Raw genomic sequence first — 13,807 nt, 5'->3', positions numbered from 1 at the left:
ATGCAAATATCATAGTGTTTTGCCACAAAGGACACTGATATTTACAGAATGATTTCAAGACACATTTATTAACATTATTTTTTTGACAAAAACATACTGCTCTATGTTTTATAAGCTTCAATCACTCATCTGACTGCAAATATCAGATTATGGAGCATGCAAAAGAAAACTGCAAATGCTGAGATTATGAATATGCTTATAGCAACATTTTGTCAATACCAGTGAATAAAATGACTAAACAAACAGGTCTGGTGAAACAGCCAACATAGTGATTATTGCACACAAATGTCTCTTGTTCCTAAAATGAACAGAATATGTAGTAAAAATAATCAGAGGATGTGTTAAAGGGTTAGTTTAACCAAAAATGACAACTCTGTCATCATTTATTCAATGATGAAGTGAATTGTCATTTTAGGGATGAACTATTCCTATACAATGTCCTTGGATATTAATAACATGGCCCCACATCTAGTCAATAGGCATAAACATATGATCAATCATTCGTTTAGTAAAATAAAGTCAACTCTGATGTGTCATAACCAGCTACATTCATAAAGAGAGGACTGAAACATTATCTACACAGACAAACACAAAGAAACCTCAGTCAGTTATTAAGATAATGTTCTCTGTGTATAAGGTGATTTTGAATGTTTTCTCCTCTTCCCCCTGATGCCTCCGTATAAAGTGCCATTCCCTCCGTCTTGGGATCATCTCGAATAGAAGAATGAATTTTAACGATTGCACTCACGACTCTTTTCCTCCTCTGATTCTTGATCCTGTATAGACCAGAAGATTTATAGTTATTATTCTGCAGGATACACGGGTGCGTACACATGTCCGTGGAATATATTTACAGCAGTATAAATGTTATAGGAAAATCCCCACTAGCTACAGACAGTGAAAAGAGGACTGGGAAATGTCCAACACAGGCTCACTGGAAAAACGTGCTTGTGGCGACATTTCTGCAAAATTATATCGCGTTGCTTTTTGCACATTTTGTGACACTTTTAAAGTAAAATGTCCAACGAGTGGTGCTAAAAGCACATCCAGTTTTAGCTGAAACAGATGACTCTCAATCTGGCAACGTTTTTATTTTAAGTTGGTTGTACATATCGTGGAAGTTTGGAGATAAAATGTCAGCTGAGTGGTGCTAAAATGTTAACGCTCTATCGCATTTAAAAATAACGTACCACCTACACTGTACATGTGTGTTTACTCACATCAGGACTGCATGTATAAGTGTACAGTTATTTAAACAGGATGAGTGTGACGTCTCAGACCTGCTAGGATCAGGAGTGTTCCTCTGCGCTGCCGCTGAAGGAGCGACTTCGGATGTGGTTCCTCAGCTGTTCAATCAGTTCTGGATTCTGCTGCTGGATCTGCTGGGCGAACTGCTGTCCACTGAGAGAAACGTCAACATCTCTCAAAACACAGTGTCAGAGTCCTAGTTTATGTGGCACATCAAAGCTTCATGCTATGTGTGTAATTCTGCTTGGTGCCTCTGGTGCAGCAGTATATTATACACATCACCTCTGAATATCAATGTACCACATCATTCTTAAAACCTTGTGTGGAACACATGTTAAGTCATGAATCAAATGTCCAAGAGAAGATGCTCACGCTTCAATGAGACTGGATATGTCAGATAATCCACCCACTCCTGCTGCAGGTCCCCCCACCGCGTTCGACATCATGCCCGACATGCTGGTTTTGGACAGTTAATCACAAACAAACTGTGTCATGACATTTTTAAAAGTATAGCATGTGTAACTTAAGAGTGTTAAGAGTCATCTGTTGCAGTATTTGCTATATGAAGGGATAGTTCATTCAAAAAGCGTTATTTCATGTGTGCCTGTAGCGTGAGAACAAACCTCATTGGTTCTCACACACACAAGAAAGTATGGTTGAGTTTCCGTTTACTATATTTGATCAATTAATAAAAGCCTAAAACAAATCTGTTCATCATATAAAGTCATTGTACTGCTTGGAATAAATTGCCTAATAACTTAGCAGATGTACACAAGTGTTTAAAAGTTGACAAAAAAGTCTATTCTATTCGCCTGAAAAAATGTATAATGGTTTTTCACAAAAATATTAAGCGGCACACAATATATCAACAATATTAAAAAGATTTCTAAAAAGACTACAATATATCAGTTCATCATATAAAGGGATCACACTTTTGGAGAAATTGCAAAAATGTATCAATTTACAATGTCTTCATGTACGTTTTGAAGCTGGAAAATGTTGACTGCATAGACTTTCAATGGATGGACAAAAATTACAGAATATAAAAAAAATTCTTTCTTTGTGTTCCAAAGATAAACAAAAGTCATACAGGTTTGGAACAACATGAGTGTGTGTGATAGAATTGTCATCTCTATAAATTATTTGAAAGGTTTAAAGGTGCCCTAGATTCAAAAATTTAATTTACCTCGGCATAGTTAAATAACAAGAGTTCAGTACATGGAAAAGACATACAGTGAGTCTCAAACTCCATTGTTTCCTCCTTCTTATATAAATCTAATTTGTTTAAAAGACCTCCGAAGAACAGGCGAATCTCAGCATAACACTGACTGTTACGTAACAGTCGGGGTGTACGCCCCCAATATTTTCATATGCCAGCTCATGATTGAGGCATTACACAAGGGCAGCCAGTATTAACGTCTGGATGAAAGGCATTAGACAAGAGCAGAAAGTCTGGATGTGCACAGCTGAATCAACAGACTAGGTAAGCAAGCAAGGACAACAGCGAAAAATGGCAGATGGAGCAATAATAACTGACATGATCCATGATAACATGATATTTTTAGTGATATTTGTAAACTGTCTTTCTAAATGTTTCGTTAGCATGTTGCTAATGTACTGTTAAATGTGGTTAAAGTTACCATCGTTTCTTACTGTATTCACGGAGACAAGAGCCGTCGCTATTTTCATTTTTAAACACTTGCAGTCTGTATAATGCATAAACACAACTTCATTCTTTATAAATCTCTCCAACAGTGTAGCATTAGCTGTTAGCCACGGAGCATATAGCCTCAAACTCATTCAGAATCAATATAAACATCAAAATAAACACTGTACTTACGCAATTAGACATGCTGCTGCATGACGAACACTTTGTAAAGATCCATTTTGAGGGTTATATTAGCTGTTTGAACTTTTTTTATGTTGTTTAAGGCAAGCGCGAGCTCTTGGGGCGTGGAACACGAGATTTAAAGGGCCACACACCCTGAATCGGCTCATTTCTAATTATGCCCCAAAATAGGCATAGTTAAAAAAATTTTGAGCTGAAACTTCAGACACATTCAGGGGACACCTTAGACTTATATTACATCTTTTTAAAAAAAGTTCTAGGGCACCTTTAATTTGGAAGGTATACCACAAACATGCAGAGTTGATTTATTTAAACTTACAGTTGTTGCACCTGCTGGTTTTGCATCACACTGGCAGCCTATAGTGCAAAAGAGAAAGTGTTTGAGTGGATACAAACATCAAATTTAAAGAACGCATAACAGTGACATTGGGAGATTTCTTTTAGTCAATGTCTGTTAACTTCAAAGCCATTTAAATGCGAAATAAATAAACGTACAGTAGATGTACACTACTGTTCAAAGGTTTTTTTTTAACAAATTAATACTTTTATTCAGCAAGAATGCATTAAATTGATCAAAAGTGACAGCAAAAGATTTCTATTTCAAATAAACGCTGTTCTTTTGATTTTTCTATACATCAAAAAATCCTGAAAAAAATTTATCACGGTTTCCACAAAAACATGAAGCAGCACAACTGTTTTCAACATTGATAATAATCAGAATTGTTTCTTGAGCATCAAATCAGCATTTTAGAATGGTTTTTGAAGGATCGCGTGACACTGAAGACTGGAGTAGTAATGCTGAAAAAATTTGTTTTTTATCACAGGAAACAATTACATTTTAAAATATTTTCACATAGAAAACAGTTATTTTAATTTTAATAATATTTCAGAACATTACTGTTTTTGATCAAATAAATGCAGCCTTAGTGAGCATAAGAGACTCTTTAAAAAAATTATAAATAAATAAATAAATAAAAACACTTACAGACCCCAAACATTTTAACAGTAGTGTATATATTTACAATTTAGTCTTTCACTTTCTTGATAACAGAAATTTTTGTCTAATAGAATGCTCTGCACAGTGTACATGCTATATTCTGCAGAGTAGTACTGTATGGTAATATGCTACTCCAAACATAACCATGGGGTCTTTAAGTAGCATAATTAATCCCTAGAGCATGTCAAATTCCTCAAATCTCATATCCTCACATCTTTCCTTTCTCTACACCAAAGCAGACATACCCTGCATTAGATTTTGCGCATTTAGGTCTTAAAAGTGTGTGTTCTTTTTATGAAAGTGTCCCAATTTCTAGACGACTGCAGTGTGCTAGAAACCACACGCTCACCCTCAGTCTGATTCAACTGACTGGCCCTTTAACTCTGGCATGGGCTGCATTCCATTGAGATGAAAAGGGTCGCAAGGTCGATTTATGACCCATTTCATAAATACTATTAACAGAGAAATGCGAAACCACACACTTGCACATACCATGCTAATGAAAGCGGGGTTATTGATGAGGCTGGCCATGTCAAACCCCAGTCCTGTGGCCGTCTGTGAGAACACATGTAAAAGCTAATGTTAGGAGTTATTATTGGCTAGTTCTCATATTTAATTACTCAACTGGGATACTCAATATACATTCATTAAAAACTAAGATAGACTGAAGTTCTTTATAAGGTGTATCGAATTTCAGTGTAATGATCTACATATGACAGCAGCTTCTTCTACTCACAGGACTGGATGCTTCTTTTTGTTTCTGCTCTGCAATCTTTAGGTTGGATTTGTAGGTGTCGTTTTCAGGATCTAACACCAGAGCTTTATTAAAAAAAGATATCGCTTCTGGATACTTGCTCATAGAAGTTAGTGCCAATCTATAATCATAAAGAGACCAAAGAAGATAAAAATACTGTAATTTTGAAAATTAATAAAAGTATAACATACTGGTTACTTTTAAAATATTTTAGATTAACTTTTAAATTCTGTTGTATAACTCAGCAGGAATGGGAATCAAAAGGAATGTACTTAATCTGGTTTTAATTCTGATTCACCTGATGATTCTAGTTCCATAATGATTCCATTAATGATTTTTAGTACTTTTGAGAAATTACTCTCCTCAATAACTGTTCCTAACCATATATTACACAAAAAAGTACAGGTGTAACCAAATATTCAAGACTTGGGTGATAACTCATGAGACTGATTCATTTAATACTCATGAGACTGATTCATTTGATTCATTTAATACTCATGAGACTGATTCATTTAATAATCATGAGACTGATTCATTTGATTAATTTGATTCATTTAATTCTCATGAAACTGATTCATTTAATTCTCATGAAACTGATTCATTTAATACGTATGAGACTGATTCATTTAGTGCTCATAAGACTGATTCATTTAGAGCTCATGAGACTGATCCATTTAATGCTCATGAGACTGATTCATTTAATACTCATGAGACTGATTCATTTAATACTCATGAAACTGATTAATTTAATACTCATGAGACTGATTCATTTAATGCTCATGAGACTGATTCATTTAAAGGGTTAGTTCACCTAAAAATGAAATTTCTGTCATTAATTTCTCACTCTCATGTCGTTCTGCTGAATGCTGTTTACGCTCAGCGCTTCCAGGTTCTATGTCAGAACACCGGCTCAGTATTGGCTGAAGCTGTAATACGTGAGCAGCACGATGCATGCGTGTGATGCTGACGCAGGAGCCGGCCAATAATGAGCCGATGTTCTGATGTAGAACCTGGAAGCGCTGAATGTAAACAGCGTAGGAGAATGACAGGGAAGAGAAGATATTGTTGAATAAAGTCGTTATTTTTGTTTTTCTTCACAAAAAGTATTCTTGTTGCTTCATAACATTACGGTTGAACCACTGTAGTCACACTGACAATTTTAACGATGTTTTTAGTACTTTTCTGGACCTTGAATGTGGTAATTACGTTGCTTTCTATCGGGATAAAAAAAAAAAAAAAACTCGAATTTCATCAAAAATATCTTAATTTGTGTTCCGAAGATGAATGAAGGTCTTACAGGTGTGGAACGACATGAGGGTGAGTAATTAATGACAGAAATTTCATTTTTGGGTGAACTAACCCTTTAATGCTCATGAAACTGTTTCATTTAATACTCATGAGACATACATTCATACATTAAATATGATACTGATTCATGTAATACTCATGAAGTGATTCATTTAATGCTCATGAGACTGATTCATTTAATAGTCATGAGACATACATTAAATATGAGAATGATTCATTTAATAGTCATGAAACTGATTCACTTAATGCTCAAGAGACTGATTCATTTAATACTCATGAGACTGATTCATTTAATACTCATGAGACAGATTCATTTAATACTCATGAGAGTGATTCATTTAATACTCATGAAACTGACTCATTTAATGCTCATGAGACTGATTCATTTAATGCTCATGAGACAGATTCATTTAATGGTCATGAGAGTGATTAATTTAATGCTCATGAGACTGATTCATTTAATACTCATGAGACATACATTTAATACTCATGAGACTGATTCATTTAATGCTCATGAGACTGATTCATTTAATGGTCATGAGACTGATTCATTTAATGTTCATGAGACTGATTAATTTAATGGTCATGAGACTGATTCATTTAATACTCATGAGACATACATTTAATACTCATGAGACGGATTCATTTAATGCTCATGAAACTGATTCATTTAATGCTCATGAGATTGATTCATTTAATACTTATGAGACTGATTCATTTAATACTCATGAGACATACATTAAATATGAGACATATTCATATAATACTCATGAAACTGATTCATTTAATGCTCATGAGACTGATTCATTTAATACTCATGAGACATACATTTAATAATCATGAGACAGATTAATTTAATACTCATGAAACTGACTCATTTAATGCTCATTAGACTGATAAATTTAATGCTCATGAGACAGATTCATTTAATACTCATGAGACTGATTCATTTAATGCTCATGAAACTGATTAATTTAATGCTTGTGACACTGATTCATTTTTATAAATTCAGCATTGATTGTAGTTTAAGTTTTTGTCATTTTTATGGGCTTTTGTATTTTTTTTATATTATTTTAATAATAATACTTCAATGTTTTTGAAGTTTACCGTTTTATAATATTTATAATATAGTTATATTATACATTTATATATTTATAATATTATAAACTTATCTAATATCTATTTTATTTCAGCAGTATTTCAATTAACAAAGATTTTAATAGTTTAATTTTAGTTTCAGTTACAATAACAACACTGATGTTTATATACCACCAAAATTAAACTTATCTCACCCCATTCTGCCATAAGCTTTACTGTATGATGGGTCGATCGCAATCGCTCGTTCACAGTCTCCCGTAGCCTCTGTGTAGTTTCCAAGTTTACTATGTGCCGCAGCCCTGAGAGAGAACAATCCCAGCAGTCAACACCAAACATCAACATTTCCTTCTTTATGAGTGACACATTCTCAATGTGAAATCAAAGCTTTCACCTGTTACAGTAATAGACTGCATTTCTTTGGTCCAACTCAATGGCTTTTGTATAACAGTCCACAGCACTGCTATAATTCTCCTCTTTCATGTGGTTATTCCCTAGTAAAGAAAAACAAAAGCATTTGAGCGCACGGAGCACTGGGAATAAATGATGCATTAATGATTAATCATGTTTTTATTTGCATCATCACAGTGGAAAAAGGTGATGGCAGACAGTTATACATAATGCATTCTGTAATATGATTCTGACAGTGTTTTGAGTCTAAATACATTAGGAAAGTTGACATGCCCTCATTTTTAAGCTGCTCAGCTCTCTCAATATCCTCTGCAGATGGAAACGTCTCAGGTAACGTAACAATATCATTCTGTAAACAACAATTAGACAAGAAACTTTGGAAAAATGTATCTAAAATAATGCTTGTTGCATAATATACTGTATAAGTACAACAATATCAAAATAATGACAGAAAAACAGGTTGATATGTATAAAATGTTGTTACTTTGAGGAGAGAATTGAGGAATATCTCTCTCAGTGGCTGAGGGGCGGCAAGATGGCAGTCACTGGAGCTGATCTTGAACGTGGTCTCGAGACACTGTATGGCCACTGTAAATAGAGAATAATGCATTCATTTTTTTTTTATTTTGTACAATTGTGTATTTAGTTGAAAAAAAAAAACAATCATGCTATATAATTACATATTACAATGCTGATATGGTTATGTTTCTTCAACAATAGCCACCTTTAGGTCCCAGGGGTTGACTATTCCAAGTATTTCAAGTTTTTCTTTGAATGTTTTATGAATATCATAAATGTGCAATATTTTATATACAGCCTTTAATTAACTGACAAAAGTACAAATAAAAGATTCCCAATATATTCACTGACCAATTTAAGTGTATTTTGTAAATAAACAAATTTTGATTATGATGGCTGCAACACACTTTACCACTGTGTCACATCACCTTTCCTTTTAATGACACTTTTTAATTGAGAATAGTACTAATTGTTGCATTTTTGCAATTTTTCCAATCTCACCGGATACAAGACAGCTGTTCGGCGGTCTGTGGTTGTCATTGATTCTCCTTTTCATGATGTGCCATTCATTTTCAATAAGAGACAGATTTGGTCTGCAGTCAGGCAGTCAAGCACATCCACTCTATGGTGTAGAGTGTCTAGAAGAAACCACTCTGATGTATCACGTGCAGAATGAGGCCTGGCATTGTCTTGCTTCCCAGGAAAGATGTCATCTTGATGGCAGTATATGTCTCTGTACAATCCCAGTATATGTCTCCAATTCAATGTCATGCAGTTTGCACTGATGAACCCCCATACCATGACAGATGTTTGGTTTCGCACCTGTCGCTGATGAAAATCTAGATGGTCCCTTTCGTTTTTGGGACTAAGAACTCAATGTCCATTTATATCAAAAACATGCTGAAACGTGGACCAGAACACACATTTACACTGTCTTTTGGACCATCTGAGATGAGCTCTTGCCCAGGGAACTCAGTAGCATCTCTGTACAGAACTGATGTATAGCTTTCTCCTTGTGTAACAGAGATTCGAGTTGCATTTCTTGCAGCGGCAGACTGTGTTCAGTGACAATGGTTTTCCAAAGTACTCCCGGGCCCATGTGGCTCTTTTTAACACAGCAGCATGATGGTTTCTCATGCAGTGCCGTTTGAGAGGTACATTCACATTCAACAGAGGTTTCCTGCCTGGCCTTACACGGACTGAGATTTCTCTGGATTCCCTGATACTTTCCACAATATTATGTATGTTAGATGCTGAAAGACCTAAATACTTTGCAATCTTGCATTGAGAAATGTGATTTTTGAATTGTTTAAAGCTGCTGTCTGTAACTTTTTTTGGTTAAAAATGATCCAAAATCAATTTCTGAGCAAGTACATATCCAGCCAGTGTTCAAAACTATCTCCTTATCTTAGCTCAATTCACAATGGTAAGCTTGTAATAATGTTTTATAATAAGAGCGACCTGGTGGATTTCCGTGGGAAATTCAAGCATGCAGCAGTTCGTCTTTGCGTCATTACGTCACGTCTGTAAACAGAAAGATAGGAGTCAAGGCTAATCGGCTTTATCATGTGAGGATACTGCTTGTAGTGGATCATTATAGCCTGTTCTCACAGCAGCTGAAATAATTAAACGTCAATCTGACACTGACAATCATCAGTGACGACTGGAGATTCACCCGTAGTCAAAAGCAAAAGACTTCAGACGGCAGAGTGGTTACAGGAATTGAAATCTACAGGTAATGCTAATATACACTAAATACACAGTCCCGCAATGCTGATGTTGTTATCATTAACAATTTGAGAGCAAAGTATAACAGTAATAATAATTTGCAGCGCAGTAATAATAATCCAGGCTAAGCGATCGTTAGATTTAATCATCAATGGCAGATTTATTGTAGGCCTAATGCTTTTTTCCTCAGTTGGTCTGAACAAAAGTGGCAGACATGTTACTTACTTGTTCAGATGACGTTTTCCAGTGGAAATTCTTATATTGGTCATACTTTCAAGATGTAGAATCTGTGATTCTGAAGTACAATATCAACACCGGTGCGGTGACTAACAGCAAACATTAGATTCATCCGCGGTAAGCCGTGACGAGGCACAATGTACGTAACAATAATAATTCCGCATATGACTGCTGTTGCAGGTTTCAAACAGAGATGGCGACAAAGAGGAAAAATGCCGGACTGCAGCTTTAACAACTCTCTCATGATATTTGGCACAAAGTAGTGAGCCATGACCCATTTTTGCTTGCAAAGACTGAGACGCTCACCAGCAAATTGTGGACTGTTTAACTTGGATGTTCTATAACCTTTTCACTTCTATTTTGCCTCTGTCCCAACATTTTCTGAGTGTGTTGCAGTCATCAAAATCAAAATTAGTTTATATTTACAAAATACAATCAATTTGGTCAGTGGAAGCATTGGAAATCTTTGGAAACAAATCACTGACTCTTGATTTTTATTGCATTTAACAAAATTTTTTTTTTTTTTTTGAATTGGGGTTGTATATTTTCATAATACATATTTCAATATGTATTGTGTCAGAACTATTTATCCCTTTTAAGCCCGAGGTATACTTAATTTCCGTCTGTCTAGCGCACATTTGAGTGCACAAGCCTTTCAAAGTATACTCCTTTGGCCATGAGCGTTCAATTGGACTTTGTTTTAAAGCGCTCAAATCATGCTTTGTTGTACGCACACTGTCCGCACAGACACAAAAATTGGGCTGCAAGCAGACCCTCCTGATGATGGAAATAACGTCACGTGGACAGTGCACGGAACGTGGATGGCCGAAGTATACTTTGGGCTTTAGTGTACTTGATACAATGTCAGTGAAGAGCATGCTTGAGATGAAATATAAGACCTGTGATGTGTGAAGAAAACAAAGAAAAGTCAAAATAAATATTATGAATTGAATATATTATTTTAAATATTACTTATGAGTTTCTAATTAACTGTACTTTTGTTAAATTATGAAAAAAAGTATTTAAATGTTATTTGTTTATTTAGGATACATAAAATGCTAGCTATGAAATCATCTTTAGTAAGACAAAATATTTGAAATTATGAAAAGTGTACTCTCTTCAAGTACACTTAAGTGGCCTTTTTGTTTCATTGATATTATATCATCTGCAAGTAGTACATTAAATTTAAGATTTGAAGTGTACATTCAATACAATTAAGCACACTTCTGGCCATCACAAAATGGCCAGACTTTTGCCTGTTAATCTATCTGATATATCAGGCTGATATATCACTAATAATAATGCCATTAAACAGACAAGTAAAACAGTTTGCAGTGGCGACTTTCAGAAAGTCCTTTTGATCTGACAGTGACCAGAATCTGAACAGCCAGTCCAGAGTAAAAAAGACCCGTGACTTTAAATGTTTTAAACATGAGGGTGACCTACCTTCCAGGCTTTCCTGTTCATCTGAATTCAGCGAGCCACAGTGTGTCTGATCTCTGAGGAACTGCACGATAGAATAGGCCAAGCGCTTTTCCACTGCCATTTTGTCTGGGAGAAACCTGAGGATAGATTTGTTGAAATGGGTCCTTTTCAATAGAATCAGACGAGACATTAGAGTAAAGGTGGCATGAATGGGTCAGCTGAAAGAGGAATAATGATATAACAAGAGACTGTACTGAGAAAATGTCAAAATATTCAATAAAACAGAAAATTTGTACATTTGCAAGTGATATCAGCTGATTATTCTAAACAAATTTAGACACATAATTAAGGGTTGGAATCCGATTCCAATTCTGGAAATGGATATTTAAGATCAGGAACTGGATACTTGTAATAAAATTAAAATTCCGATTCTGCTTATTGATTCCTGTGTGCGCATTTTAATGTGATTTCAAACCATTTTCAAGTGCAAGAAGACGTGAAAGAGAACTCAATTCTGCACTCGCACCGCAAGATGTTTTCTTTGCCCACACGTCCAAAGTCGCGCACAGAGAGCCGCCTCTCGTATGGTGTGCAATACTGAATTGAGTTCTTGTACAAGTCTTCTTGTGCTTGAACAAATACACTCAAGATTATGTCAAATATCCTCGTAAACAGTTGGTTTTGTCTTATGCGAATGTAAACAGATGAGAAAGAAACCACATGTGTGACAGAATATTGGATCCTACACATACACAAGGTCTTAAAGTGACAGCAGCCTAATAATCCTGCTGCCGTTAGTGTCATTATTGTTAATCAAAGAACAAAAGAAAAAGTAAATCAGTCACTGCTCTTGACTGAATAACTTTTGTAACTTTAATAAGAATTAATCTAAATTTTTTGTGAAAAGAAAACAATGCAGTGTTTTACATTTGATTACAATTTCTGTACCTGAACTTTGTTCACTTACATTTATTTATTAGTGTTTACTTCTCTTTAATAATGTTTGAAATTTATATTAGTTAGTCCAGTAGTCTTTGTTGTGGTATTTTGTTAAAATCATAGGAAAATGTTAGTTTTTTTTTCATGTAAATCAGCTGCAACAAAACATTTTACCAAAAGACACAGAATAAAAATAAGTTTGATATAAATGTTTGACTAAATGTTTACCTCACTAGAATTGAAACCGGGAATCAATAAGAATCAGAATCGATAAGAAGAATCGGAATTGCTAAAATTCAAACGATACTAAAGTCTATATAAAGTCTTTGATGATACCCAACCCTACACATAATGCTGCATGTTGTTGCAGTGGTTAATTACATAACATTCTTCTATGAAATATTTCATCAGCTTCTGCTCATCAAACCCATATGGTTGTGATCTGAATTATAAAACTGCTCAGGATCCATATGTAGAGTACATAGAATAGTTTCCTGCAAATGTAATGCACAGTCTGTTATGCATGTCCCTGGATAACAAAAGCCAAACACATGATGCAGTTATGATGTAATGCTGACAAAGGAATCAAAATTCATCCTACAACATGAAATATCATTTAATCTGATGTATATTTAAGAATAAACCTATTCTTAGGTAGATCAGCAGTAGTCTGAGCATCACAGATGGTCTATGTTTACACTGGTTTACACAGATGAGATTGCAGGAGGTAGTGCAATGGCTGAAGACATTCGCAGTTTAATTAACGGACAGAAAGAGAAACCTTTGCAAACGCAAGTCTCTGATATTCTTCTAGACCCCCGCATCTCACAACACCGCACAATATCAATAACATTATAGTCTTGTGGATGCTGTGTGCGCCCCCGCCCACCTACCTGGAGAAAGTGCCCGCAGCGCTCGTTTCAGCCACCGCGTCATGAACACTCGCGTGAGACTGATGATGATACACAGCACAGCGCATGCGCCGTCTCGCCGGAAATAGCTCTGTTCAAGGACTACAATGAAATGTAGCTGTTCTTAAAAATATATATATTTTTTAATTCTACCTATCTACCTATCTACCTATCAAGTTTATTATCTTTCGAAAAACATCAAACAGCAGTGGAGGATACATATAACATATCTTTGTATTTTCTTATTTGTAGTATTGCAATTTAGCAAAAGTTTATGGGGCAAACCATTGTGTGTGTATGTGTGTGTGTGTGTGTGTGTGTGTGTGTGTGTGTCCATTATTTAATTTCATTTAGTTATAATACTTTTGCACATCAGAGGTCTTATC

At 35.2% G+C, this 13,807-nt stretch overlaps 1 protein-coding gene across 1 annotated transcript; it reads right to left on the bottom strand.

Annotated features, from left to right (window-relative positions):
- Positions 1-49: 49 nt before the first annotated feature.
- sgtb (small glutamine rich tetratricopeptide repeat co-chaperone beta) lies at positions 50-13,509 on the bottom strand. The gene is made up of 12 exons (XM_048174977.1): positions 13,404-13,509; positions 11,593-11,708; positions 8,147-8,250; positions 7,936-8,011; positions 7,646-7,745; positions 7,449-7,553; positions 4,831-4,969; positions 4,587-4,649; positions 3,417-3,454; positions 1,621-1,704; positions 1,281-1,401; positions 50-776 (listed from the first exon to the last, which is right to left on the bottom strand). Exons 1-11 carry the CDS (start codon positions 13,487-13,489, stop codon positions 1,290-1,292), a joined length of 1,023 nt encoding a protein of 340 aa, XP_048030934.1. The 5' UTR covers positions 13,490-13,509; the 3' UTR covers positions 50-776; positions 1,281-1,289.
- Between the last annotated feature and the right edge of the window lie 298 nt (positions 13,510-13,807).

This window comes from Megalobrama amblycephala, linkage group LG2, assembly GCF_018812025.1.
Source record: "Megalobrama amblycephala isolate DHTTF-2021 linkage group LG2, ASM1881202v1, whole genome shotgun sequence".
NCBI lineage: Eukaryota > Metazoa > Chordata > Actinopteri > Cypriniformes > Xenocyprididae > Megalobrama > Megalobrama amblycephala.
Note: the sequence above shows the minus strand (reverse complement) of the source record. Positions and strands in the feature narration are given on the sequence as shown.